At 44.1% G+C, this 26,864-nt stretch overlaps 1 protein-coding gene across 1 annotated transcript in view; it reads right to left on the bottom strand.

Moving 5' to 3' along the window:
- Positions 1 to 26,864, bottom strand: part of syne1a (spectrin repeat containing, nuclear envelope 1a) — a 116,622-nt gene that overhangs the window by 1,887 nt on the left and 87,871 nt on the right. Inside the window, 51 exon segments of the mRNA XM_051071859.1 lie at positions 1,260 to 1,318; positions 1,975 to 2,064; positions 2,195 to 2,458; positions 2,705 to 2,833; positions 3,224 to 3,430; positions 4,073 to 4,284; positions 4,403 to 4,529; positions 5,077 to 5,210; positions 5,671 to 5,739; positions 6,169 to 6,487; positions 6,812 to 7,003; positions 7,318 to 7,455; positions 7,661 to 7,843; positions 8,453 to 8,482; positions 8,484 to 8,604; positions 8,798 to 8,985; positions 9,636 to 9,798; positions 12,373 to 12,539; positions 12,714 to 12,872; positions 13,448 to 13,603; positions 14,916 to 15,041; positions 16,411 to 16,662; positions 17,119 to 17,353; positions 17,445 to 17,539; positions 17,627 to 17,774; positions 17,982 to 18,136; positions 18,234 to 18,380; positions 18,493 to 18,675; positions 19,474 to 19,678; positions 19,801 to 19,847; positions 19,849 to 19,935; positions 20,089 to 20,259; positions 20,365 to 20,520; positions 20,614 to 20,769; positions 20,861 to 21,037; positions 21,164 to 21,302; positions 21,405 to 21,598; positions 21,717 to 21,849; positions 21,943 to 22,139; positions 22,247 to 22,378; positions 22,475 to 22,648; positions 22,762 to 22,962; positions 23,103 to 23,222; positions 23,341 to 23,442; positions 23,569 to 23,784; positions 23,948 to 24,118; positions 24,227 to 24,355; positions 24,516 to 24,666; positions 24,847 to 24,947; positions 25,270 to 25,401; positions 26,099 to 26,290. Of these exon segments, the coding sequence (XP_050927816.1) occupies positions 1,260 to 1,318; positions 1,975 to 2,064; positions 2,195 to 2,458; positions 2,705 to 2,833; positions 3,224 to 3,430; positions 4,073 to 4,284; positions 4,403 to 4,529; positions 5,077 to 5,210; positions 5,671 to 5,739; positions 6,169 to 6,487; positions 6,812 to 7,003; positions 7,318 to 7,455; positions 7,661 to 7,843; positions 8,453 to 8,482; positions 8,484 to 8,604; positions 8,798 to 8,985; positions 9,636 to 9,798; positions 12,373 to 12,539; positions 12,714 to 12,872; positions 13,448 to 13,603; positions 14,916 to 15,041; positions 16,411 to 16,662; positions 17,119 to 17,353; positions 17,445 to 17,539; positions 17,627 to 17,774; positions 17,982 to 18,136; positions 18,234 to 18,380; positions 18,493 to 18,675; positions 19,474 to 19,678; positions 19,801 to 19,847; positions 19,849 to 19,935; positions 20,089 to 20,259; positions 20,365 to 20,520; positions 20,614 to 20,769; positions 20,861 to 21,037; positions 21,164 to 21,302; positions 21,405 to 21,598; positions 21,717 to 21,849; positions 21,943 to 22,139; positions 22,247 to 22,378; positions 22,475 to 22,648; positions 22,762 to 22,962; positions 23,103 to 23,222; positions 23,341 to 23,442; positions 23,569 to 23,784; positions 23,948 to 24,118; positions 24,227 to 24,355; positions 24,516 to 24,666; positions 24,847 to 24,947; positions 25,270 to 25,401; positions 26,099 to 26,290 (7,931 nt within the window).

Below are 26,864 nucleotides of genomic sequence, written 5' to 3'. Positions count from 1 at the left end.
AAAAGAGCGAGAACTCAAAAACAATTGAACAGGAAAAAGCAAAAATACAGTAATGCAGCAAATAGACCCCAGCGAGTAGAGAGATCGAGAGAGTCACAAAGTTGAACACAGAGACAAACGTGAACAGTAGACCTGCATACACACACAAAACAGGCACAAACACACTTAAATAAAGAGATTAAACCACAAGCGTTTGTAAGTAGCCCGCTAGGTCTCACGGTCTCGTTCTGGATTTAGAGCCGAGTGTGTGAGAGTTCAATGCCACGTCTCATTCCAAACAGAAGCAGGAGAAATGCCAAATGCCCCTCTGGAGATTTCCACTGTCAGAGCCAAGACTGGAGGGGGGGGGGGGGGACTCATCCTCACTCATGGAGGATGAGGGAGGGTCAGACACGCCGACATCCCTCCAGTCGTTCACTCTGCAGCCAGATTCATTGTGCATGAGCAACGTGCTCATTGTTTGTGCGTGTGTGTCTGTGTGTTTATATATGTAGCTCATGTTTTAAGGCGAGGCAACATCTCCTGCTTTGCTGGATCCCAATTATTTCTGCTACAAACACTCATGACAAGACTAGATCAGGCTGAGTTTTCACCAGGCCCGTGTGTTATTGTTGACATTTAATGAGATTCATGGAAAGTCAAGTCAGAAATGACAGAGACGGAGATGGGTGAGTTTAAAGGTCTGGAAAGGAGACAAAGGAAAGAAAGTGGGAGTTAAAGTAGAAGGAGAAACCACAGGAGTTTATGCATCGTATCCTGCTTCAAAGTTATGAAGAGAAAGAAACATGAGAAAGAAAAACAGAGCTGAAGGAACTGGGGCTGGGGGGTCACTGGTATTCAGATAATGCCATCTAGTGGGAGAGGAGGGTGCTACAACGTCACTCTGAGGAGGGAGAAGCAAAAAGTATGACAGGGCAACTTTTCATGGTGCCATTCAAAAAGCAGCAGGGCAAAGAGAAGCAGTGAAAAAAAAAACATTTAAAGGAGAAGGGGAGCGGCCTGATGAAGGCGATTCCCCACTCGTTTAAGAGCTGGTAACATGGCCTCTAGAGTGTGGAAGGATCATGGAACGCAGGGTTTAAAGCCTTAAAAGAAATCAATTAAAAAGTCCAATGAGTGAAATTTAAGTTTTAAAATTTACTTAAGATTGTGATTAATTGATTTTCTCAGGAGTTTAATTAATAGAAATCAAGTTTCTAGTGAGGCGTAGCTTTGGTTCCATCATCATCCCGTGTTTCTAGAGTCCAGGAGAGAGGTACCTGTGGCGCGGGCCGCTCTCAGGGAGTCCTGGGTGGGCCTGACTACTTTTGCCTCGGGGCTGTACCACGTAATGAGCAGGGAGGGGTAAAAGAAAGAAAAGAATGTTTCAGTCAAGGGCAAATAAAGGCCAAGCCTCAGATGAGAGAAAAAACAAATAACATAAAAAGAGCCATAACATCGCTAGAGAAAGAATCATCAACAACCAAAGAGCAGCAACATAATCAATGACGGTGACTGATTTTCAGAACCAAGAAATCTGGCTTCTCAAGACTAAATCCTGAAAAGTCACGTTAAAAGAAACTGGCAAAATCAAATATGTTTAACGGTTATTTACAATAAAACTTTCTTTTTCATGCATGTTTTTAAAAAACAATATCAATTAATCCATTACAGAACAGTTTTCTCATGTGAAACGAAAAGCCAGGTTTTCTTGTACATTTTTAGCAGATCAACATGATGTGGGGGCAGCAAAAAATGTCTCAAGAAAGTGAGGAGTGGGGGGGGGGCAGCAAGGAATCTTTCTGTGTACATGTTAGAAGAGCTGTTGCAAAAGGGAAAACATTTATATTAACCATAAAAATAAAGGGGTAGAGAGGGAATATCTGTGAGACCACTATTTAGAAAGGAGGAGGAGGAGGGTTGACGGTGATGTTAATTTGTTGTCTCTAACAGAGGCTAGCCCCCCCTATTGGACATTATGAGGGAAAACTTTACCAATCGTTTCCGACTGTCGACTGTCACCTTTGATGCAGGAGAAGCCGATTCACAGGATTCTGATTTGCCAACAGGCAACGGCAAGCAATGCTGAAAAACACATCAAAACAACAAGTCAGTTCAGATCTACATAAAACTGCTACTAATGGAGAGGATGGAGAGAGTCTTTGTTATTTCAAGATAAACTGGCCGCTCCTTCATTCATTCAGTATCGTCTGACCTGCCGAGTGTCCGTGGCCTCCAGTCTCCTCTCCAGCTCCTCCAGGTCTGAGCTGACCTGCCTCAGGAGCAGCCTCAGCCTGTTCCAGATCACATGCACCTTCTCCTGGGCCTCCAGACACTCGCTGCCCTGAGCCTGGATCTGGTCTGAGGTCTGTGACTGCGGCAGTTGAGTCTGAGGTTTAGTGTTGACCAGAAGCTGAGCTGAGAGCTCCTGAAGGGACGACACCTTCTGCTGCGAGTCCAGCAGCTCACGCTTGATTTTCTGTAAGACAATTAAGACACGGATGGAGGAAGTCAGTGTGTGTTCTGATATCTTGCCTCTAAACTGGAATATTTCATTCTTGATCTTAGAGAGAAATTTGCTTGGTATTTTTACAAAGACAATAGAGACCTATCATACCTAATTCACTGTAATACTGACACTGGAGGAGTTTTAAGTGACCGTGATGAATATAAAAGGCTAAAACAAAGGTGATCAGATACAAGCTACAACTAGAGAGACAGTTACCGTCAGTGTTTTGTGATGAGCTCGTAAAGTTTCACGATCCACTTTGGGAGGGATGGGCACCACCTCGTTCCTCCTGCGGTCGATGTTCTCCAACCACAGCAGCAGGCCGTGGCTCATCTCATGGAACTCCTGGAAGGAAACATGGTATAAATGACACCTGGCACCTGTCTTTATTTTTGAGGCTAGGCTATCCTCACTCTGCTGTTCTTCTCTTCCTACCTATTCGTTTATCCATTTTCTGCAGAGACAATAATCACACAGTGGGTACAGTTTGATAGAACAAATCCCTGTTAAACCTTGTGTACATTTATAAGGAGATGAAAGACTTGTACCCCAAGACATGGCATGTGTTTTATTTTAATTTCTGCATGTTTTAAAATTTGCTTTGCTGAAACATTCTTATGATATTCTTATTCTCCATAAAGCATTACTGATATGTATACAAAGAAAGTTTTTTTGCTTTGTGCAAAAGCAGGTACAACAAAAAAATTGGCATGTCTATTACTGTGTTTTTTGTACCTGGCACTGCATCAGCGCCCTCTGCAGCTCCTCCCTCCAGTCCTCCAGTGAGGCACCGAGCCGATCCCAGCGCGAGTTCATCTCCTTCAGGCTGTCCCTCAGCTCCCAGGCCTCCTCAGAGTCGGGCTCTGATTGGAGGAAGTCTGCGCTGCTCAGGTTGATGGACAGGACCTCAGACTTGTGGGCATCCATCCCCTTCTGCAGCTCCTGAGAGCAAGAGAGGGAAGTATTCAGGACAGCAGCTACACATGTTGGGCAAAAGGTTATCTATGATGACACCGAACCATGAGCCACGCCAGAATTTATGTTGCTACAAGACAGAGACAGGTAAGAATAGATGAGGTGCCAACAGAGAGAGTGCAGCACGATCAGGCTGAGGTGGTGGGGACATGTTTGATGTAAGTTATTAGGCTTCAGAGGACTGTAATTATAGAACAGTGATATCTTGCTGTAATGTTTTACAGGCAGCAACAGCTAGAATGGTTGTGCGTTGTGGTGTTAGTGTGTGTTTGAGTGCGTGAGGGTGAGCTAAACTGTTAGCACCCTGCACATGAAGAAGGACATTAAAACAAGGCCAGTGGGGTCCTGAAATTAGACTGTACAGGGACTGATACAGACACAGGAACACATGCTCAAAATAACTGAAACTGCTGCAATGGTGGTTGCAATATCCAAATTCAAGATGTTAAATTATCATAGAAAAAAATACAACTTGAAAGAGGTTCATTTGATTAGATGGGGTTTTGGCTGACAAATTAATATCAGTTATAGACAAGATATATAATTTCCTGTCCAACTTTTGCTGATCTAACACAATAACTTAAACAGATACACATGCAGCACACTGACCTTGAGCTTCTCAATTCTCTGCTGGATGGTGTGTATGTCGGTGCTGAGGTCGAGCCCTCGGAGCTGGCTGAGTTCAGCCTCAGACTGACCCAGCCAGGCCCTCATGGTCTGCAGATCTGAGATCAGCTGCTGCCACTGCTGGAGGTTCTGTTTGTGTCTGTGTTTCTCGCTCAGGGACTGAGCCTGGATCAGCTCCCAGCGCTCGATCACACCTGGAGGAGAACGGTTCATAGTTCTGGTTAATGCAGCTCACAGAGTATTTACAGGAGGAGGTAATCTGTCTGTTTGCAGTGGAAGTGATATGTGAGTGTGTGTGAGTGTGTAACTGACCTGCGCTCTGAGTGTCTGTGCTGGTTGGGTTAGTGAGTCCCGGCGTGTCATCCTCGTCTTCAGTCAGCTCTCCCTCCATTCTCTTCACTACGTCTATGCTGCCTCGACACTCTCCCATCAGACGCATCTGGAACATACAAGTTTTTTTTAAAAATCATTTTAAAACTCTTTAAAGAATAAAATAATGTCTGAATAAAACTGGCAGGCGTCAGTGAAAACACAGCTACAGACATGACAATTAAAAATGTAAATGAGAATATGTTTGGATGAAAAAAATCTACAAAACCCTGTATGTATGTTTCAAAACATGATTTAAGAAAATGTAACATAGAACATTGATCATGATTATACCAATATAGTTTCTACAGTCGGTTTTAGCACACCAGTGATAGGGTTAACCCTAATCAGGCACAAATTCCTGATTATGGAAGGTCTATAACTTACAGTTGTTGCAACAATCCTCATTATTTATTAGGAAAAGTAACAACAAAAACATTTTAGTTATACTCCAAGCTTACTAGATTTGTTTGGTATGATACATTTCCTTTGTGTAAATCTGTACAATATGGACCATCTCTCTATGTGACAATTTATATTTTAGAGACTGATGTACTTATCACACGTCAGAGTGTGATTTAAGGCAGGAAATGTTGATAAAAATGAAGAGGACTCACGTAGCCCATGTATGTGGAGTCGATGTCGGGGCTGGGGCGGTTGGCGCTGGCCTCTCTCTGCTGGAGGTGATACCGTCCTGCATCCAGAGCCTGATCCAGCTGTCTCAGACTGGCCTCCAAGTGGCCTGGCTCACCTGCACAGAGGACACAGCAGAGTCATCAAAACTAGGAGGGATAAAATATTTGATGGAAAAGTTTTAAAGTTTTTCGTTAGCAGGCAGCTGGTGTAGACTGATGGTCTTATGGCATGCATTAGTCTGATATACAAAATGAGGGCACATCGTGACAGAAAAAAACTGAACTCAAGTGAAACAGTGATATTAGCTGTGAAATGGAGGACAAAAATTAAAGGGAAAAACAAAAATGCAGTGGTTGAGGGTGGCATTTAGTGAGTAAGACCTCAGCATGCAATGGTGTGATCTTTGCAAGGAGATACACAAAGACTTTTCTAGATGACGGGACATGCAGCTTTGATGAGGTGTCCTAGTGTGGTGGTAGGCATCTGTTAAAAAAGCCTGTTTTAGTTGTAGTTCATGCTCTTCTAACTCTTGCTGTGGCATTCCTGATCAGCATCAGAGAGCTGCTGTTGCCTACCAGAGGACGATTTCAGTGTGTTCTCAGTCAGTTTTATATAGGCCTCTGGGCTCTCTGGGATAACTACATCTGGGAAGACAGACATACAACATATACTGCTTATAATGTAGGCATGACTGAATGTGACATCTCTGCTAATCACTTAATAGGCAAAGAGTTGGCACTGATATCCTCTTGCTGGATCTGGATGTTCACCTCATCTCAGTGCTTTCTGAATTTTGTTTTTATGAAGTTTCTTTGGCTCTTACTTTTTAAATGAAAGTTTGCGCAGAACATTTCTACTTTTCCTCATCAAGGTTTTCATTTATTGTTTCAAAATAATGAGCCAAAGAGGGTGTAACTAGCACTAAAATTAACACTAAATTATATGGTTCCCTCACAGAAACTTCCTCAGAGATACTTTTACAGTCCTATAAAGTAAGGCATTACCAAAACATTTTATAGTTACATCCAAATTAAGTCAATGATCCATCAAACAGTCTGTAAAGTCGGACCAACCTGACAGCACTGTGGCAGCTGTCCTCAGATACTCATCCTCCTCCTCTTGCCCTCTGCTCCTCTCCCCGTGGCCTCGTCCTCCAGGGCTCTCCAGACCTCTGCTCAGGTCGTAGTCGTGGTCCCACTCTAACGGGATGGAGTCCACGCTGGCCGGGGTGTCCCTTCCCGAGCGGTCGGCCCGGATGAGGGTGGCCGTGCCCGAGGCTTGGCGGCTGGATGCGCGGGGCAAAGAGGAGTCACCCCACTGCAGCTCGGAGAGGTCGCCGCCTTCTTCCATGTCGAGCTCTCTGTCTGAACCGTCGAGCTCGTCGTCAGCCAGCTGAGGAAAACACAGAAAATTGAAAGTCAGACACTGTAACAGTCATCAGATTTCAAACTATGTGGAACTAAGAAGTGTGAGAATGCAGGTTGTGAGGCGCCGTGAGGTGAGTGTGTGTGTTGTATTGACTGTTAACATGCTAATATAACATTGAGTGTGTGTTCCGCTCTTTCCCAGCTGTCAGTGTGAAACTATGTGAGACACATAGTGTCGCAGGAGGCGAAGGAGGACAGCTGTAGCGTACATTCTGTAATGTGTTTACAGAGCGCGGCGAGTTCCCTGAGTCAGCTGTTGACAATGTGTCGTCTGTGTGTTTGTACTCACAGGCAGACGAGTGAGTTTCTTGTAGTATCGCTCGACTCGTCCGAAGACCTCCTGACAGTATCTCTGCAGCTCCTCCAGCTCCTCCTCGATGACGGCTGCATCCAGAGGTTCGCTCTTCTTGATCAGAGCTTCGCCCTGCCTGAACACCAGCTCGATCTTCCCCGTGTTCAGACAGATCTCGTGCTGGAACGCCTGAGAAACAAACATAGCAGGGGTCAGAGCGAAGGAGGGCTGCATCTAATCATCATTTTCGTTACTGAATAATCCATCGGTCATTTTTTAAAAGTACTCAGTTAATCATGTATTCAGTAAAATGTTAAAAATAACAAAAAACAGTTTCAGCAAAAATAGGGTAGATATTAACTGATGCTTTGTACTGATACACAGAGTTTCCATTTTAAACTATATTATGTGGACTGTGTTAAGCACCATGTTGGGTTGTTGTGTCATCTAAGAGCCAAATATTTAATCTACACAGTATTCAAACATTGTGTCTGTTGTCTCACCCTGAGCTGTTTTATCTTGGCCTGTACGTCACACTCAGAGAAGTGCTCTATGTTGGTGAGCTGTAGGTCCATCTCCGTCAGCCACACCAAGATGCTGTCTCGCGCTGTCTCAAACTCCTCTCTCTGGCTGATGAAGTGCTGCACAAAAACAAAACAATCCTTAATTTACCTGTGTCTTCTCATCATCCTAAATTAACCAGTTTGTTTCCTAATGAATTTAAATGTGTGCAGAGTGATGTAGTAGATTATTATTTATGAATACTGCCTGTGGCCACAGGGAATAGTGGAATAAGAGCTTTTAAGTGCTCATCAGCTGTTTGATTATTTCACAATGAGATGTTACCCTGAGTCTGCGTAGGATGGCAGCCACCCTCTTCTGCAGGTTGTCCCATCGCTTGTTCCCATCATGCACCATTTCTCTGAGACGGCAGGAGGAGTCAGTGCGGTTCTCGCGGGCCAGACGACGGTACTGTTTGTTGATGAGCTCCAGCTGGGTCAGACACTCCTGCACCTGACGCTGGAAGGCCTGCAATGACAATTCACACATATACACGTAAATTAAAGCTCTGAGTAAGACACACTGCCTCGAACCTCTACATGCAATGTTACATTTTTGCTTCAGACATTTTTTGCATGCACAAAGAAAACAAACACTTAACAAGAAGTAGAGCTGACCCTTGAAATACTTGAAGTATGTTATGACATTTTATGTTTAACTGAAAATAGCTTTTCGGTCAGGCAGAAGCAGGGCAGTTGGTAATGGCCAAGGCCAGAGTGTGAGGTAGCAGCACTGTGCACGTGCGCAGTGATGGACTGCAGCAGCTGAGCAGAGCAGTGCTGAAGAGTTTCAGTAACATGACACTTCTCTCTTTCTCTGTTTTCTCTACCCTGCAGTGACTTTCTCCATTTAAATATACATTTTGCTCAGAAGAAGGGATTTAAATGTCTAACAGGAATTTTTCAAACTTCAAAGCATGCACATATGTAAACTTTACATTTATAACCAGCCATGCTTTTGGCACTGTGTTCATTTTCCTTATTCACACACTTGCACACTGCTACCAACTCAGAAACACAGTACATCAGCAGCTGTCTTTTACTCCACATTCTGTTAAGAAAAGTGAAATAAACACACCTCAAACTTCTTCAGCTCCTCTTTAGCAACCAGTATAAAGAACTCCAGAGGAGTTTGGCATGGCTGCTGTCCTTTCTGATGTCTTCAGCCAGTCCTCAAACCTGGAGTAATCATCCAGAAACTTCTGCCACAACCTCCATGTCTCCTCAATCCTGCAAGGAAAAATCACTCATGTCTGAGGAAACACTTGGCCTGAGGAAACAGGCCAACCAGGCTTTTGATCTATTACTACATGTAACTTTGCAATTCTTTAAACACATACAAAATAGCACAGGCTAACATTGTTTGAATGTGCAGGCATGTGAACACAGTATGTAAGACTGAATTTATCCAAGAGGCACTGACTTGAGCCTCCTCTCCATGGACATGGCACAGATGTTCCTCCAGCGTCTGTCCAGCCCTCTGGTCGCCTGCTGGATGGAGTCACACTCTGTCTCAGTGGAGCAGGCATCGCAGTCGTGGAGCAGCACTTCACACAGGTTCAACACGGATGCCACACCTGTGCTGTGTTTCTCTATGTCCCTCTGCAGCTCCTAAAAATCAGTGAAAACAACAACTTTATTTTAGCAGCACTTAAAGGTTGCATGTGTAGCATTCTGTATTTCTCTAAATTAAAACCGCATTTCACTTAAAACTTGTTGCTTTAAGTTGCAGAGTGTGTGATTGGATGATGTCTGCTCCCCCGCAGTTCGGCAAATGCCTCCCAACAGTATGCAGTAAGAACACAGTCAGCCTGGTTAAACTAAATGCTTGTGTACTGGAGAGAAAGGACGTCAGTGAGTTCTCAGAATCCAGTCCTGATTTAGAGTGGCATTTTGGCAGCAGGAAGTACACTGGTATCTACTGTAGGCTAGTTTTAAACAAACAGCAGAGATGTATGCATGAGTCATGCTATGATTTCCTCATGTGCTTCAGTGTCACTCATTTTCCACCAACTCTGTTTGAGTCATGTTGTTCTGCTATTATTTAGTATTTACAGAGAAGCACATACTTGTATATACAATGTGCCTGTGTGTGTCTGTGAATACAGAAACTGTGCAAGACAGGATGTTGGTCAACTGATGCAAATTTCTTAAACACTCTTGAACCCGAGGATTTGCTGGTTAATGATGATTTCCTCATATGGCCTCTTTCTGCTTTGCATTTTTCTAACCCCGGACTGCTTGTGTGTGGTTCCACTTGCCTGCTGCTGGTTGAGTTTCCTCTGAATCTCCTGGTTGTCACAGGTGTCGTAGACGATAGGCCTGGACAGCTCTGTCTCGATGTGAGCCAGCCAAGAACGCAAGCTGCTCATGTTTTTATCTAACTGCTGCACTGCGACCAGGGTCTCCCTCAACTTCTTCACCCTGTTAGAGAAACAAAATCAGACTCAACACATGGGACAACTGTAAACAGAAAGGGAGACAGTCTGGTAAGGGAGAAAATTTGTTGACAGATTCTTGCACAGTTTGCTCAGTTAGTGTAACAACATACCATAAGACTGAGCTTATATCATTGTTAATGTCATGAAAGGTTGTTGAAATGCATAAAAATGTCAAATTAAACATTTTCATCAAAGTGTCTTCTTTTCATAGAATTGATGTTTTTTCTGTTGATTTTTGTAGAGCTGCAAATAACATGACAAGACAGGAAAATGCTTTCATTCACCAGACACACATAGTCAACACATTTCTGGTCGTGAATTTGATATAGGAAAAAAACTTCTAGGTCTGAATACCACAGAAATCACTCTTTTGGTGGACCCGAAATAACAAAGAGCTCCTGTGTGACATGTTCAGCCAAACAGAGCAGAAGAGTAAGAGTATGAGAATTATCATTTGACCCCTACACACCAACTGAGAACCATTTTGCAGCTGCAGACGCCAGACATTTCCTAACTCCGACCACTGCTATCTATAATATGTGAATCATGTTTAAATTAGCCAACATCCTAGCTCTTACAGCAGTTTGTGCAGCATGCTTAACATTCAGCACCTCACCCTGCAAAGCAATGTGACTCTCACTGTCAAACTTGATGAGAATGAAGGCGGTGGCTGCTCCTTATTACATAAACAAACCTAAGACAAAAATAATCTGTTAACAATAGACACATTCAACAGAGTCTACTCCACTGCACCACCTGCAGTTAGAATGTGTTGTGACATTAGATGCATGGTATCAGTTGCACATACCGTCTTGAAATTTCCTAAACCTGGAGCATGTCGCAATGTATACTGTAGGACACAGTAGTTATAGGGCAAAAACTGCATTGCTTTACACATGATGCAGTGCAGCTTCACTGCATCAGGTCAAGTCGGTTACCATGTCAATCAGGAAAATTATGCTATACTCACACTAACATTAACATGCCTGCTATTGTCTAACCTGTCTGGAACTTATTGTTCAGCCTCATGTGAAAATCTCCTCCCTGTTGCTGGGAACACTGACAACTTCAACATAAATTCTTGAGTTTGTCCTGCCTGTTAACATCGCAGTCGCAGTCTGGCAGATCCTCCTCACTCGAGCATCCTGCCATATTATCCGTCCCTAAATCCAAAACCATGGGGGTGCAGGAATTCCCAAAGACAACGTTAACGTCAGGAAGCGTTACAGTGTCGATCCAAACACTCTTCTCTTTCGTCTGCAAGCTCCACATGGGATTTTCTTTAAACTCTTGTCTATGCAAAAGGGGGGCAGGGCCAGCAGCAGGTAGTGGTGGGGTGGCACAACTGTGACTTATCGACTGTTGCTCTCTTCAAGGTTAAAAAAAGAGGACTCCTAACAGGCATTTGTGTGTGTGTGTGTGTGTGTGTGTGTGTGAGAGTGTGTGTGACGGCCTGAGAGTGACAAGTGCTGCTGTTTCTAAAAAGAGACTTACAGTCAGAGGCATGTGCTGCAGAGCTGGCCTGTGTTGGAATATCAGACACCAAATACACACAGTGGGAGTGAGAACAGAAGCAAAGGCTGCAGGCTCCATGTGAGTAAACCTCAGTGGACAGTGCACAACAAGAGGAAAGGTTTCCCGATAAAATGTTTGCAGGAGAATAAAAACAGGTCCTTGTTTCCTCCGAAAATAAAAGCTCCACAAATGGTTAATAAATTCTTCCACAAGATAACAACACTAAAGAAAACACTACATTGTGAGGTTCGCTGCTCTCTGTGACAGCTGCAAAGTTTCTGTACTTGTTTTTTTTTAGTTAGGAACGGATATAAGAGGCAAAGAGAGTGCAGCTGTCTGTATGAGGTCAGACCCTGTCCTCTCTTTCCTCCCTCCTCCAGGACAGTCCCAGAGGGAAACAGCCAGAAAAAAGCTAAGGGGGAGGGGTAGCTGAGGTAGTGAGAGTCAAAGTTTGGATCAGGTCACTTTCAATTCCCAACAAACAGAAAGAGAGTTTTCATTTCCTACTTTAAATCAACATAAAAATGAGAATTGATCCTGTGTCTCTAACTTGTCTACAGCAGTTTCACAGTGTATTTTGGATTGAGTCAGTCAGAGGAAAAGTGGTTCCAACTCTGGTGAGCAGAAACGTCCAGAGTGCCAAATGTTAGAAAAGAGACAGAAGAGAAGAAACGAGGAGTTATGAGGAATGTGACCTCTCTGCTTGGTTTGCAGCTCCACTAAGTGGAAGCCCCACTGACACCAGTAAGGAGCTCAGGAAATGCCTCAGCAGCATTGTGGGAAAGTGAATTCCCCATCACGTGTTGCTGGAGTGTCGGGGGGGGGGGGTACCATGGAAACGGAACCAGGCCAAGGCATGCCTTTACTAATATAAACCCTTCTCCACTAGGAGGAGTGATACATGGTGGGATGTGTAGGATCAAGTGCAGACATATTTCCAACTTGCCAGAAATTTCCTTTTCCACCTTCACAGAGACAACACAAGCTCTTACTATCAAACAACAAGTCTCCACCTGTTCATGAGAGAGTTTCATGCACCCACCTGGCAGCAATGAGGTCCAGCAGGTGTTGCCAGCGCTCGCTGACTTTGCTGAGTTTGTGTTGGATCTCGGCCGCCTTGCTGTCTTGGCTGGCCCTGGCCAGGCGCTCACCCATAACCTGCAGCTGCTGCTTGTTCTCCTGAGCTACGCTGATCTCCTCCTGGTAGTCCTGGTGGAGAAACAGCGAGCAGGTTAACTCAAGGAGCTGTGTTCATGCGACTGTGAATTAGGGCTACAGATGAGGCCAGATTAAGACCAAGTGTAGCATCATTTTTAGAGCAATCCAAGGTAAATGAATAGATGTGTGTTCATTCATTTCTGCATATGTGCATTTCATGTTCACCTTGCGCAGTTTTTCAATCATCTCTTCAATGCTGATGTCTCCATTCTGAGAGACTTTGCTCTCCATCTGTGTGAGCCACTCACACAGCTCCTTGTTCTTCTCATTGAACACGGCCCACTCATTCAACTTCTCGCTCACCTGCTGTCTGCGCAGGGAAAGCTGAGGGGACACAGGGAGAGAGGATTGTTAGAGAGAGGACGGGAAAAAAAGACATGGGTGAGACAAATTATGTAGCAATGGAATACAGAAGGATGATGACAAAAACAGTCAAAAAGGGAGAGCTAAAAAACAAACAGCCATTCACAATAACCCCCAACTCACACTAACACTATTGGTCCTCTGATGCCTGAAGTGTTTGGCTATGGATGTGGAAAGTTAGCGACAGCTGAGCACTCACTCTATCAAATGTACCGTGGCTGTTAGCTTTGTCGATCTTCAGTGAGGATGGGCACTGCATGAAAACATGCACACTGCTCCAGCCAACATTTTTTAACATAGATATGGTCTCTCTTTATGTTCTCTGCATGGTTAAACTAACTTGGTTACGCTGAGAGCACGAGGCAGCTTAATTAAATCCAGTTTGTCTGAGCGAGAGAGAGGAGACAAAACCACAAATTCTCTGATATTACACAGAGAAAGCATTTTGATAGGGGAAATGAACTAACACTGGCACTTTTGAAACAGCCAAGAAAAAAACATCACAACCACGTGTACTGAGTATCACGAGTATATACCTGGTGGCAGACCTCCTCCCACTGGCGCTGTAGCAGCTGGAGGCGTTCCTGTAGGACAGTGATGTCATCTGCACTGACCACGCCCTCCAAGGAGTCCCTCAGCAGGAACAAGGAAGTGAGGTCATCAGTCCAGCCTTCAACACTGCTCTCCAATTCCTGCATCCACATGAAGTGACAAGAAATTAGGTACAACACACAGAGAGGTGATCCACAGCCTTAAATGCAAGCTGCTCTCCTGTCAAGGGGGATTTTTCCACTCACAAATAGCCACAATAAAGCAGGAAAACAACAGAGCAGGATGGTTAAAGCTCAATGCAGCAGCTGCACCCTCAGATACAACAGCAAACTGACATATCACAGCAAGGCACATCTCAAAAAGATTTCTTCTAAATGCCAAGATTTGATTTTGGTTTTCTGAAAATATCATAAAAATATCAGTAACATGTTACAGTCAAAGAATACATCAGCTACAGTCAAGGTTAAAAACAGGATAAGGTAATGCATCTAACCTTGCATCTCCTCCTCCTCCTCCGTCACTGTGACAGCTTTGCTGCGGTGTAATCATTTGTGGACCCGGAGAATGTCTCCATTACGCAACGCACACAAAAGGAAATGCACACACATGCACACACACACACACACCCCCACAGCAAGAAGGGATGCTCTCTCTTTCTCGCTCACTCTCATGCGCAGGCACTCTCTCTCTTTCTCTCTCTCTCTCCCCACCCCCTCTCCCTTCCTCAGCTGATGCTAACTATGTGCAGCTCCTCTCACTGCCCTCCTCCTCCCTGAGGAGCTGGGGACGTGTCATGCATGAAAGATGACTGCATACAGCGTCCAGTGGTTAATTTAAACCGCAGGGAAACATAATATGACTTTTCACGCAAAAATTAGATGATTGCTGTGTGAGCAAATAAAGAAAATAAGAGCATCCCTGTTTGTACATTCCAGCAACATCCTGGCATTAATACTGCCTGAGCCATACTGATAATTCTTTACTGTTTTTTTTTAAGTTTAATACAGAAAAACAAATTATGTGCAAGACTACAAAAATACCAAGCACCAGACTTGAAATGCTACACCCCCACAGGATAAAGCATACACCAACAGTCTGAAATTTGAACAAACAAGGTCACACAATGAAACAGCAGCTGATAGAAAAAGATGAGATCTGTTTTTTTTTGGCTGCTGGTCTGTTTGTTTATCTGTTTGTCCCCATAGCCAGATTAAAGGGGTAGGTGGAGGACAGGTCTGTCTCTGTGAGTGTGTGTGTATGTATGTGTGTGTGTGTGTGTGTGTGTGAGAGAGAGAGAGTGTGCAGAGGAAAGAGAGAGCAAGTGTGTTTATGTACATGATGTGAGTAAGGTGTGTCTATACATGGATGCAAAAAAAATAATGAATTAATATGAGCGATGATGAATAGTTAGAGTGAGAGTGTGTGTGTGTGTGTGTGTTCTGTTCTCCTCACCTTGCATCTAATTTGCTCTGAGTGTAGTTCCTCATGGTGGTCAGGCAGCGGCACAGACAGCTTCCTTTTGAAGGCCCTCAGTTTCTCCAGTGACGCATCAATGCCCTTCTCACATCGTTCCCAGTTCTATAGAAACAGACAAGCACACACAGTAAGAATCCAAGTATGAAACACACACACACACACACACACGCACACACATATATACTATATACACTCAAACACACATTCAGACTGTAGATCTTCTCAGACTCAGAGAAGTTGCTATAAATTCTTCCTGTAGCTGCAGTAGCAGCTTGAGAAAGAGTGGGCTGCAGAATACACAATCATAAGCTGACACATACATGTGCATGCACACACATCTACCCAAGGCTGCAGTCAGGCCACATCAACTACCATGCCATGGAAAGCCCAGTTAGCTCTGAACTTCTCAAGCAACACTGAGACAGAGTGATACAGCATAAATCCAGCAACCAAAGAGGAGAATTAACACAGCTTCATAACAAAGGAGAGAGGCTCTGCTCCAAAGGGTACAGATTACAGCTATTTTTAGAGTCTGAATAACGACCCGGCGCAGGGTAATACAGGGTAATATTTGGTAAGAAATTCAGCAGCTAGGCAGCATACCTGAAGCAAGAGTCATGAGACAGAACTAGAATAGAAACTGTTCTCTAAGTGCAAACCAAGGATGACAGAGAGAAAGTAACGAAGACCATAGCAGAATAAGATTCAGAGAGAGAGAAGAGAGAACTAAATAACCGAATGAATCTTTTGAACTGCGTCACTCTGATCCTATGAAATCATGGCACTATCTCAGCTTGTAAATTCTACCTCACAGGGCTCAAATCATTACAGCTCACTGCACAGTGTCCGCAGTCTGTGTGTGTGTGTGTGTGTGTTTTTGTGGATGTGTGCCCTAGGCTGGCACTCAAATCCCCGTTCATTTGTGCCAGTCTGAAATGCTAAAACACAAGTGAGTGTGTGTGAGTCTGTATGCACAAGATGCCTGGCAATTAATCTGAGGACAGAAGTGAGTACGCTCCATCTCCATTCTTGATTACTTCTCAGGGCTGCATAATTCATATGATAACCTGGTTTCACTGTCCTGCACGTACAAACAGCGTTAAAGGCTCAGATGGGCTAATGCCCTTCAGTACCCTTCATAGGCACCTGCAGCATGTTAGAGACACAGCTTAGTCTGGAATGCAGACTGTGCTCAAATGACTCTGCATACCTGCAAGAGTTAAACATGTCCCATAAAACAGCTTTGTTTGATCAATAATAATCAATAACCTTACAAAAAGCCACTACAAAGTACTTATAATGTTGATAGTCGTGTATTTAGTATAATGGTAAGCATATCCACCTAAATTTATCACAATAAAAGTCTTTATGTTATGTCGCTATATAGCTGTGGTTAATAGAGAAAATGAGGCCATGGTAAGAGAAGTATGAATGAAACTTCAATATTACTCCAGGCGTAGTTTTGTCTGACCTTGAGCAGGCCGTGCAGCTCCCTCCTCTGCTGGTCCAGGCGGTGGTGGGCGTGCCTCCACCTCTCCTGAATCTCCATCAGCTCTGTCTGCAGGGTGGACTCGGCCCTGGCGTCGGCCGACAGCAGCAGGCTCCTGCCGGCCTCCACGGTGAGGATGTAGCCTCCCTGCTGCCTCTGGAGAACTCGCTCCCTCAGCTGTAGGAGTGCAGACAGAGACACATGGCAGCGGGGGTAGAGGTTAACTAAGGGAGTCTAAGGTTGGAGAAGGGGTCGGGGTTTGTTAGTACAGGTTAATGTAGTGGTTAATTATGATTTAACTGTTTTGTTTATGATCAAGTTTGAAGAGTGACAAGCAGCAGAGTGAGTAGTTTGAAACAGGATGAACAATATGTCTGTAAAGACTTGAAAAACTGAGGCTCTGCAGTATTTAATCAGGCTCAAAGTCCCCTTTCAGTGACCTTATAAAGTATGTAAACAAGTATTATGAGAAACCAATTAGTTCAGGGTGAAGTGGAGGTGTCAGTCATTGAACCAACTCCCAATCTAATCAACCTGCCATATAAAGTGCCTGAAACTAATTTTAATTAGAATGTTGATTAGCTGAAATAATAAAGCATGAATATTTTAGATAAACAAACTTCAGAGGAGATTTGAAATTTGAAGGTCACATGTGAAGTGAAGGAGGCCTTTCATAGCATAGTAACCTACCTGTATCTGATCTAAGAGGTTTCTGGCCTGCTGCAGGGCCACTGCTTCTCCTGGCTGATGAACATCTGGATCATGGGTCACTTCCTGGAGCCATCGTATCAGCTTCTCTGCCATCTCCCGGTAGTTAAGCCACTGGCGGACCAGACTATCAATAATACCTCTTCGTTGCTGAGCCCGCCTCACTACGCATTGCCACTGATTGCTCAGCAAGGCCAGCTTCACACTGAAGTCTTCTCTGTTAGTGAGATATAAGTGAGAAAAATATGCATGCAGCTCACAACTGAGACAATTAAAATTGTTAATGGGATTTGTGTTTATTTGTTTACCTATCATCCACTTGTCCCTGGTCCAACATACGATGGCCATCACTAATGATGGAGTAAAGAATCTGCTGCCTGCTAAACATTTCTGCCTGGAACAGCTGCAAGTACATTCATATATATTAAGAATGACCCTGAACATACATGGACAGACATTAGTGCACATGTACTTTTAATGCTTCTCTGACCTCATGGTCTCTCTGCTGCTCCAGCAGACTCTGGTAGTTGCCTGAGATCTCAGCAGCCAATTTCTGTTCAGTCTGAGACAGGAAGTCCATCCAGGCCTCACACTTCTGGAGAAAACTCTGATGCTGGAGCAACACTGCCTGCAGTTTACTGGAGAGGGACAGAGGAAGGTCACTCGGAGCAAAGATGCCAGTTTCAAATTTCACAAACAAACAAAAATATTATAGAATTCTATTTCAAAAATATAGTTTCTTTTACTTATTTTGGATGAGAATTTGACTTGCAGTATGGTGGTCACTGACTGATTTAAATTCACAGTGCTTCTACAAACAAGGGAAATATGAAGAGTTTAGGTACCTGAACCTCTCAGTGAGGTGAGCGCAGTGAGCGGCCCAGGCTCTGTTGAGACTCTGCAGCTGTTTAACATCTCTGTCACTGACCGGTAGTCTGTACACCAACTCGTTAACCCGCTCTAGGTCTGGAGAAAGACTGCTCAACTTCAACAGGTGAACCTGGGAATACATTTTCAGACATTTTCACGCCCAGTCTTTTTGGTGAAAAAGCATGTGATGTTCAAACAACAGCCAGGACAGCAGCATTTTTTTGTACCTTCAGTTTTTCCATACGTGTCTGAACCACAGTGAGTTCTGGTGAGCCGACAGAGTCAGGCTCCTTCAGCACCTCTTCAGCCTCCTCAGCCTTACGTATCAATGTTTCCAACTGCTCTCTGAAACCTTCACAGGCCTGGGATCCAGACTGGAAACAGCCAGACAGACAGAGTGAGAAAAACAAGAAATAAGAGAGAGAATACTGAAATGATGGTGTACCAATCATGAGAGGAAATGCTCACCAGTCCCTCCAATCTTACCTGCAATATGTCCTGCTGCCTGTGAAGGGCGTGCTCCAGTGTTGCCAGACGATGTGTGAGTGACAGGTGGTCTGACTGGAGGGCTGCAGAGGAGGAGGCATCGACTTGGCTCTTCAGCTGTTCCCCTAAAGCCTGCAGCTGCTGGAGAGACTCCTGCACTGAGGCCTGGTCACTAAGGCACATCTACAACAGAGAGGCAAGTTAGGAACACAGTCACTGAATGCCTCTGCACAGAAGGCATTTATGTGTGTGTCAGAAAAACTTACATATACAAAATGCTTTGGGTTTAAAACTGTCACATTTTCTATATTTTACTGTTAATCCAGTGGGGTTTTAAAAGGGTTAGATTTATCAAAACCTGGTGCTTTTTTTCCAAACCCAAAGAGAATGATTCAATCCTTTTGCTGAGGTAATCAAAATCACATTTTCCTAACTACATTTGGGATTAGTAAAACAAGGGCTGTGTGTTCTGTGGGTTTTGGTAAGCCATAAGGAACACTGATTTCCTAACCACTTAGTGTCTAACAACAGTTTGCATCAGTGATCCTCAGTCTAAATAACTGTCGGTCTGCTTACAGTATTAAGAAAGTGTGTCTCTAGACATCGCCCAGCACAGCCCTACAAGCCCCAGCATGATAGCAGGAGACCCCTGTAGTGTAAATCAGGGGCCTGTCTCTTCCAATGCAGTCTCACACTCAAAAGGCTTTTGTTAGATTGTGCTGCGAGTCTACATTCAAACAGATAAAGGAACAGAGTGCATTTTGGTGTTCTGCAGAGTGGATGGAGGCTTTGTGAATCCTCATAGGGAGCTGACAAGACGTTCCAGAGCTTATTCACAAGATCTTAGGAACCAAAGGAGACTGGGGGGGTGGGGGTTTCAGGATTCACTTACACGTTGAGGAAAAATGCATAACTACAAAAGACTGAAAAAATGTTGAGACAATCATATAAGAGGCCAACAATTGTCCCATCTTTACTCACATTGCAGTCCTTTATCCAGGCACTGCTCTCCTCTTCTGTGATCTCCCTGTCAGTGGCGCTCTTCAGCAGGCGATCAGCGTGTTCTTCCTGTTTCTGGACTGCCGTCACACACTGGCTGTATAATGTTCTGTAGCGCTGCCACAGTCCCAGCAAGACCTTACTGCTCCTCAGCTGCTCTGAGATCTGCTCTAGTAGGCGGTTCCACCTACAACAGAGAAAAAGAAAGATGTTACATTTGAAGATCAGGTCTGCATCCAGTTAACGTTAAGGATTACAGCTGCAATTTGATTTTAAAGTCACTGAGAGATATGTTTTTGTTAACCATACCTAATGTTGACATCCCGGAGGGCTCTGTTGAGTGTTTCAGCCACAGACTGGGTGACACTCTGTCAGTAGCTGGTGTGTTACAGAGCCAAATTTCCTCAGACTGCTCTCTTGTTTATCCATCTCCTCCTGCAGGTTCTTTAAAACATTCACAAAATAATTACTTTCATCTTCAGTGTTGACAAATTTTAAGGAGACGTCACTGAGGATCACCTCAAGGATGACTTTGTGCATCAACTTTTAAAAAGTTTTTTAGGGTTGTGCCATTTTCCTATTTTTTCCTCTCCTCACCTCCAGACTCTCCACCTGCTGCTGCACTGCCTCTAGAGAGCCGTTGAGGAGGCACAGCCTGGACACAGAGTACCTCCCCTCCATCAGGTAACCATTAATCTCCTCTGAAGCTCGCCGGTACAGCGTCCACTGCTCCAGCACTGACCGCAGACTAACCTTCATCTGACTTATCTGATTAAGAGGATGGGAGACAAAATGTGTTAAGAGTCATGCTTTAAGACATATGAAACAAAATTTAGGCAACAACCACAAGGTTAAAGGATCTAGGAAGCTCACCATGTGGTCCAAATGAGCCCAGGACTGGTTTAGCCCTTTGAGGGTCTCCTTGACAACAGAGCAGGCTGCTCCTTTCTTATCCTGAATGAGAGCATTTCCCCGTTCCTCTGCTTTCTCTAGATCCTTCTCTTTTTCCTTCACTAACTCTTCCAACTCCTATGACAACGACACAATTTATTATAGAAAGAAATAAGAGTTTATAAAAACTGAAAAATATGTGTGGGATTCATAGAATTGCTGCATCCCTACCTGACAGTCTTTAAGTGCATTTTGCACCGATGCTACATCCTCTATCCTGTGTCGCTTCTTCAGTTTCTCCTCCTGTAGTGTGAGCCAGGTTTTCAGGGCCTGGACTCCATTTTCATGCTCTAACCAACCTTCCAAAAGTCCTTCCAATAGCTGAATCTAAGGCACAAACAATTTAACACAATAGTTTAACAACTCTGAAATGGCAAACTATGAATACAAGAATAAAACAGTCTAACTGAAACATTACCTTTTCAGTGATGAGCCCCTGCAGTATCTGCCATCTTCTGTTCATAGCTCCCAGCTTCTCAGCAAAGTCTGTTTTGTCACTGCGCTTTCCCTCTACATCCTGACTGCTGATCTGCAGCACAGACTGGTTAACAAAGTCCACAGTCAGCTGCTTACAGGTCAGATCAATGCGGAAACCCTGTGAAATACAAGTGAGACATTGTGAGACTGTGATGAGGATGAGAAAAGAGGAGTCACAGAGAGGTGAGGTCTGTTAATAAATGTTTTGATGTATATCATATCACGTTATTTTGCAGTTTTGTACCTTATACTTCTGCAAGAAGTTCTGGACCACCTCAGAGCCTACAGCTCCCATAAACTTGTCCTGGTCCTCGTCTATGATGTTCTCCATGAGAGAGATCCAGCTCATCAGCTCTGTGATGGCGTGCCGTGATGCCAGCTTTCTCCATCTGCAACTGAGGGTACAAACAGCCAAAATACAGCATCATCAACTATGTCAGGTCAATGCTGTTACCAAACGAAAATCATTCGAGTCTAACAGCTGCTGTTCTCATACCTGGTGTAGCTTCTCTTGTACGACAGGAATACGAGTCAGCAGCTCAGCCCACTGAGTGTCGATTTGGCCGAGCGCTGTCCTCAGACCAGCTGTATCTACTCTTTTCAACCGCAGGAGCTGGTTGCCCGTGCTTAGCACAGAAGAACGCAAAGATGACTTAGCATCCACCTCCTTGGAAAACTCCTACCAGAAACAGAAGTTAAGAGAATTTGGATTTTAACTGTACATTTATTAAAATGATCTGAACACTGTGTATGGATATTATCGTCAGGTTTGCTGCTGATGTGATAACCTAACTAACCAGGAAGGCATAGAGGTGGTCTCTGACAGTCTCCAGCTCCTGAGGCACTGTAACTGACTGGGTTGTCCAGAACTCAAGCCGGTCCAGAGCTGATTGCAACCAGTGGCTCAACTCTGCCGACTCACTCTGGTACCTGAAAATTATATCCACATAAAGATATATTTTAATTTAGTTCTGACAGATTGTGAAAGATTTGGAGGAACTCAGACTACTGACAGAGCCTGACCTGCTCCAGTGTTTGAGCGTCGAGTCCAGACGGTGCAGCTCCTTGTTGACCTTGGTTGTGGAGGAGAGCCAGTGTTCTCCCAGTTGAGTCAGCTGATTCTCTAAGTCTGAACAGCCAACAGACAGAAGAAGCTTCTTGCCCTCCTCCAGAACCTGGTACAGCTGGGGCTGATGCTCCGTCAGGCTGGCCTTCAGACGCTAGAGGGCAAAGGGAAAGACAAATAAATAAATAATAAATAATAAATGATCAATATATAGATTTATTTGTGGATCTATGAGTGATTACTCTGTATAAAGTTGCTCACCTGGTAGAGACTGATCCTTTCAGTGAGCCTATCCTCTGTCTCTTCTACTAGACCAACAGTGGGGATGCTACACTCCACAGCTTCTAGCTGTCTACACAGAGCTTGGTAGTCTTCCACAAGTCTGCTCCATGACTATCAGAGAGAGAGGGGAGAAAGGATAGTGTGTTATTTTATTCTTAAAAAATATATTATTGTCTCCCCTTCCTCCTCTTAATCACTGATTCCCACCTCCAGTATGCCCTCCAGCTCCACGCCCCTCCTGTGGGCCTGTTTGAGCACACTGTGGGCCAAAGCCATAGTCTCCTCCAGGGCCTGGCTTTCCCTCTGTGCCACCAGACCAGACACTTTACTGTAAAATGTCTGTGTGAGGATCATATGACACTCTAGACCCTGAAAGAACTCCTGGAGCAGAAGAAAACATATTTGAAACATGATGTTAGAAAGGAAAGAAAACACTGACAACGACAGTTCAGTGATTAAAATGTATACTACTTCATTTCGCCACCCTCCGATACTTTGTGTTTGTCCAGTAACATCTGGACCTCTATGACAGAGGCCACTGTCATCTTCTGGTCGGCAGCCATCTTGTCTTGAGCTGTGTCCACCAGGTCCGTGAGGTCATGAAGTGCAGCCTCATACTGAGCCTTGAGAGACAAGCCGTGGTTCAGGCTGCTACGTCTGGTGCCCACCATCAGCACCAGCTCCTCATAAGCATCCTACACAAAACCAACAATATGTCAGTCATTAAATATAAGAGTGCTGGGAGGTTATGACCTTAGGGACACCATGCACCCCACAGCTTATGACAACAGTATAAGAGAAAATGAAACAAACTCCTCATTGAGTTTGATATTACCTGTAGTTTGAGTAGTTCCTGGTTGGAGATTTGTTCAGATTGGAGTCCTTCTGCTCTGCTCTTCAGCTCAGTCACTTTCTGCTCAAACTCCCTCAGACTGTCCTCCACCTCCGATAATGCCTACAAAAGAACAACATTCAGTGGAAATGTTGTCTCAGGAGTCCTTTTAAGTTTAGATGCAGTAAGTGTTAAATACACTTTCAATTTTTTATGTATTTGCTCTTGGCTGGTGTCATACCTCTATCTGTTTGGATGCAGGTCTGTCTGCAGTCCCAGCCATCTTTTGCAGCAACTGGTGTTTACTTTCACTCAGAGCTGTGAACAGCATCCTCAGTTCATTCTGGAAAAGACAACAAAAACAACGTTAAAAGGGTTAAAAAAAAAAAAAAAAATACTGATACCCATCAGTGATGCAGGCAGCCCTATCATTTACAAGACTGAAAATGCAACAATCTAACTTTGACACCTGGAAGGTTGAGTGTTCCTGCAGCCTGTCCCTCATGCCGTCGCAGTGCTGCTCCAGGGTGGAGTCCAGCAGGCCCATCCTCTCCTGCAGGCCCTCCAGAGTGTCCTCCATCAGAGCTTGCTCCTCTCCTCCACAGAGCCGGCCTGCTCCTCCACCCAGCAGATCTCTACACTGGTTCACCTCCCTTGTCATCTCCTTCAGCTGTTTACTCAGACCCTGAACAGAGGAGTTGAGGTCAGTGACACAGCAAGTATATTCTGTCCAGAGTTTTAGTAAGTTTAGAACATTTAGTACATTCACTTTTTGCTGTGATTTCTATGTTAGTTTTATATTTCTGTAAGAGCAAACTAAACTGATTAGTGTGTTTGTTTCCACTCACCTCAAGATTAGCGAGTTGTGTCTCTGTATCCTCAGACAGCAGCACAGGACCAGAGAGCAGCTGATTCTCAGCAGCATCCAACCAGGAGGAGGCTGCTGAAACTGCAGCATACAAGTCCTGCTGGACTGTCGCCCCAAAAGACACAGCCAGTTTACTGTCACCGCCCACTGCCTGTGAGGAGGAATGAATTATATTCATTCACAACACTGAAGACATTATTTATTAAAGATACAGAAGAGCCTAGAAAACTGTAAACAGAGATTAAAATTTATACATCACCTCTTGGGCAATTCTTTCCAGAGTCTGGCTGCATGTCTCAAACAAAGCTCTGGGAGACTGAGAGTCCTGGCTGCCAGACTCACCTCTGAACACCATACTGGGACTGGACAGACGAGACCGGTGGAGGACCTGCACACAGAAGTGACGTATGGGACATATGAGGGTCAGTGAGAGTGTGAAATTACTTGAGAAGAAGAAAAAGTACCTTAAAACAACTCAAACAAATGTTGCATAATTTGATGCAGCAAACCACAAATTCTTAAATCCATAATATGCATGGTATCTGTACCGGACTAAGTTGGTCGTGCTCCAGGGAGTTCAGGGAGAGCTGCAGCTTTGTGCTCTGATCTTTATTCAGGTTTTCCCAGCGTTGTCTCAGATGGTCCAAAGGAGACATGGTCTCTGTCTCCAGCAACACTCCCCCTGGGATGGACACCTCACTGTGGGAGGAAGACAGGTTTGTTGTCATAACAGACTAATATCTGGTCCCTGGATTTTGTTGTTGTACCAACAAGTTCTTACGTAATTAAATGATTACTCAGCTTTTTGTAACATTTGCTCATTCTGTGGATGGGATAACAAAGTAAGTCTGAGAAGACTAAAGAGAGGTGGAAAAGTACCTGTCTCCATTGGGTGTGGTCTGTTGACTGAGTAACTCTTCCCCGACACTTGCGACAGACTTCAGCAGCCTCCTCTGTTCAGCTACTTGCTCCTGCAGCTCCTAGAAAATATAGGACTTATATTAGATCTAACTATAAAAGGTATCAACTTCTCTGTTTGGACTGTTGATTTGTCCAAGGTGTATCCTGCCTCTTGCCTAGTGTTCATTGGGATTGACTCCCCCACAACCCCTAAGAATAAGTGTTATAGATAATGAATGAATGAACTTTTCTGTTTGCATCTTGCAAGAATGTTTTGCATAACAGTACAACTAATTAAACTGATTTAGTCTGAAAGTGAAAGGCACATGGTAGTCCAGGCAATCAGAAGTTGAGAGTGGTCCATAATCATAAAAAGCATATTAATGTTCAGATTCCTCTCACCCTCTGTCGGAGCAGGTTGTCGTGGTGTTGCTGTGTGCGTGTTGAACGGGCCTGAGACAGCCAATCCTGGACATTAGGACTCTGGGACAGAGATGAGTCTGGCTCGCTGTCCTCCTGCTCCTGTAATGAACCCTGGAAGAAAGACAGAGGGACTTTAACACTTCATGTTCAAAAGCCTTAAAAAAAAGAAATGGACAGGATTTGGTGATAAAGCTTGAAAGCAGTTCCATCTGAGTCCAGGTTCATACACAAACTATAACTATTTTATCATGTTCATGTCATTAGCGCAGACAGCTACTGTAGTTTCTTTGCATTTTAGACTGATCACATGGCTTAGGAATGTCACTATTTATTACAAGAGCATGCTGGTATGGTCAGCATGGATCCTTTTGTTTTAGGAAAATTCATTTTTTTCTCAAATGGCACATAAACCACAAAGCAAACAGCTCTAACTGTTGTGTCATCAGAAACACACCTGATGCAGTACATTTAGTGTTAAACATGTGATGAGGTAGCATCCTTTTGTCTGGTGTCTAAGAGCCCATTGTGAGACACACAGGCTCTTGTTGTTCTTGCTGTTGTAGTGAAAAACAGTGGACTTTTATGAAGGAGCATACATGACCTTTAGTGTTTGCACAATACTACCATTGATGCTGTAACCAATGAAACATAATGCAGTACAACACAACAAAACTGACACAGAGCCAGGGAGGAAGGAGAAGCTTGGAAATGGAAAAACATGTGGGAATGCAGGGGGTGGGGGGTCACTGAACAAGAGAGGACAAGAACATAGATGGTGGGGGGAAGCAGAATACTCGCCACCTCTCACCTGTATGTCAACCTGTTTGTCCTGCAGCATCTGCTGCAGCTCCAGGAGGCTGTCTTTGAGCGAGTGCAGTTTGAGGGTGAGTTGCTCCGCCTCTCCCTTGGTCTCGGCCCGGCCCTCCAGCAGCAAACTCTCACTGTGGACGGACAGCTCCGATAGATACGACACCTTCTGCTCGATCTCAAACAGCATGTTCTGCAAAGGCAGGAGCACAATGCAAGCTCAGAAACAGTTTTTTTTAAACTTAGGAGTAGACCTTTCACATCACTTTCAGTTTCATTTTTGGTTGATTATAAACAAATCTAAAATCTTAAATTACCATCGCATAATCCTAATTGTTTGCATAATCTGCTTTAGGAGTTCACATGGAAAGACAAAAATCTACATCATTCTTGTGTAGTTACTTGAAATATGCCGACATCATTAAAGTGTGCAACAGATTCTTTGTGCCACACTGAATAGAGCTCAAGTGGTTTAGTGTGTTCTTCATTGCATGCACTGTATACATTCAGCATTCTTCAGTAGTGTACTTATCCTCTCCTTGTCTCTCTCCTCTTTAGACCCTGTCACTATTTCATCAGTTCTAAAACTCTTTTTCAAGCTTACTATATGTTTCCCTTCAAATTCTTTTCCACAGACTTCTATCACCCTCCTCCTACATATCTTTAGAATAGAAACAAGGGTAAAAGGGATCCTCCCTTTCCTCGTCCAGACTGTGTGAAAAGTAGTAGAATTGTATAGAAGTGGGAAAGAGGGGGATTAAGGTTGT

This window comes from Lates calcarifer, linkage group LG7_1 (genome assembly GCF_001640805.2).
Source record: "Lates calcarifer isolate ASB-BC8 linkage group LG7_1, TLL_Latcal_v3, whole genome shotgun sequence".
In the NCBI taxonomy this organism is placed as follows: domain Eukaryota; kingdom Metazoa; phylum Chordata; class Actinopteri; family Centropomidae; genus Lates; species Lates calcarifer.
This window is presented reverse-complemented; position numbering and strand designations above follow the sequence as displayed.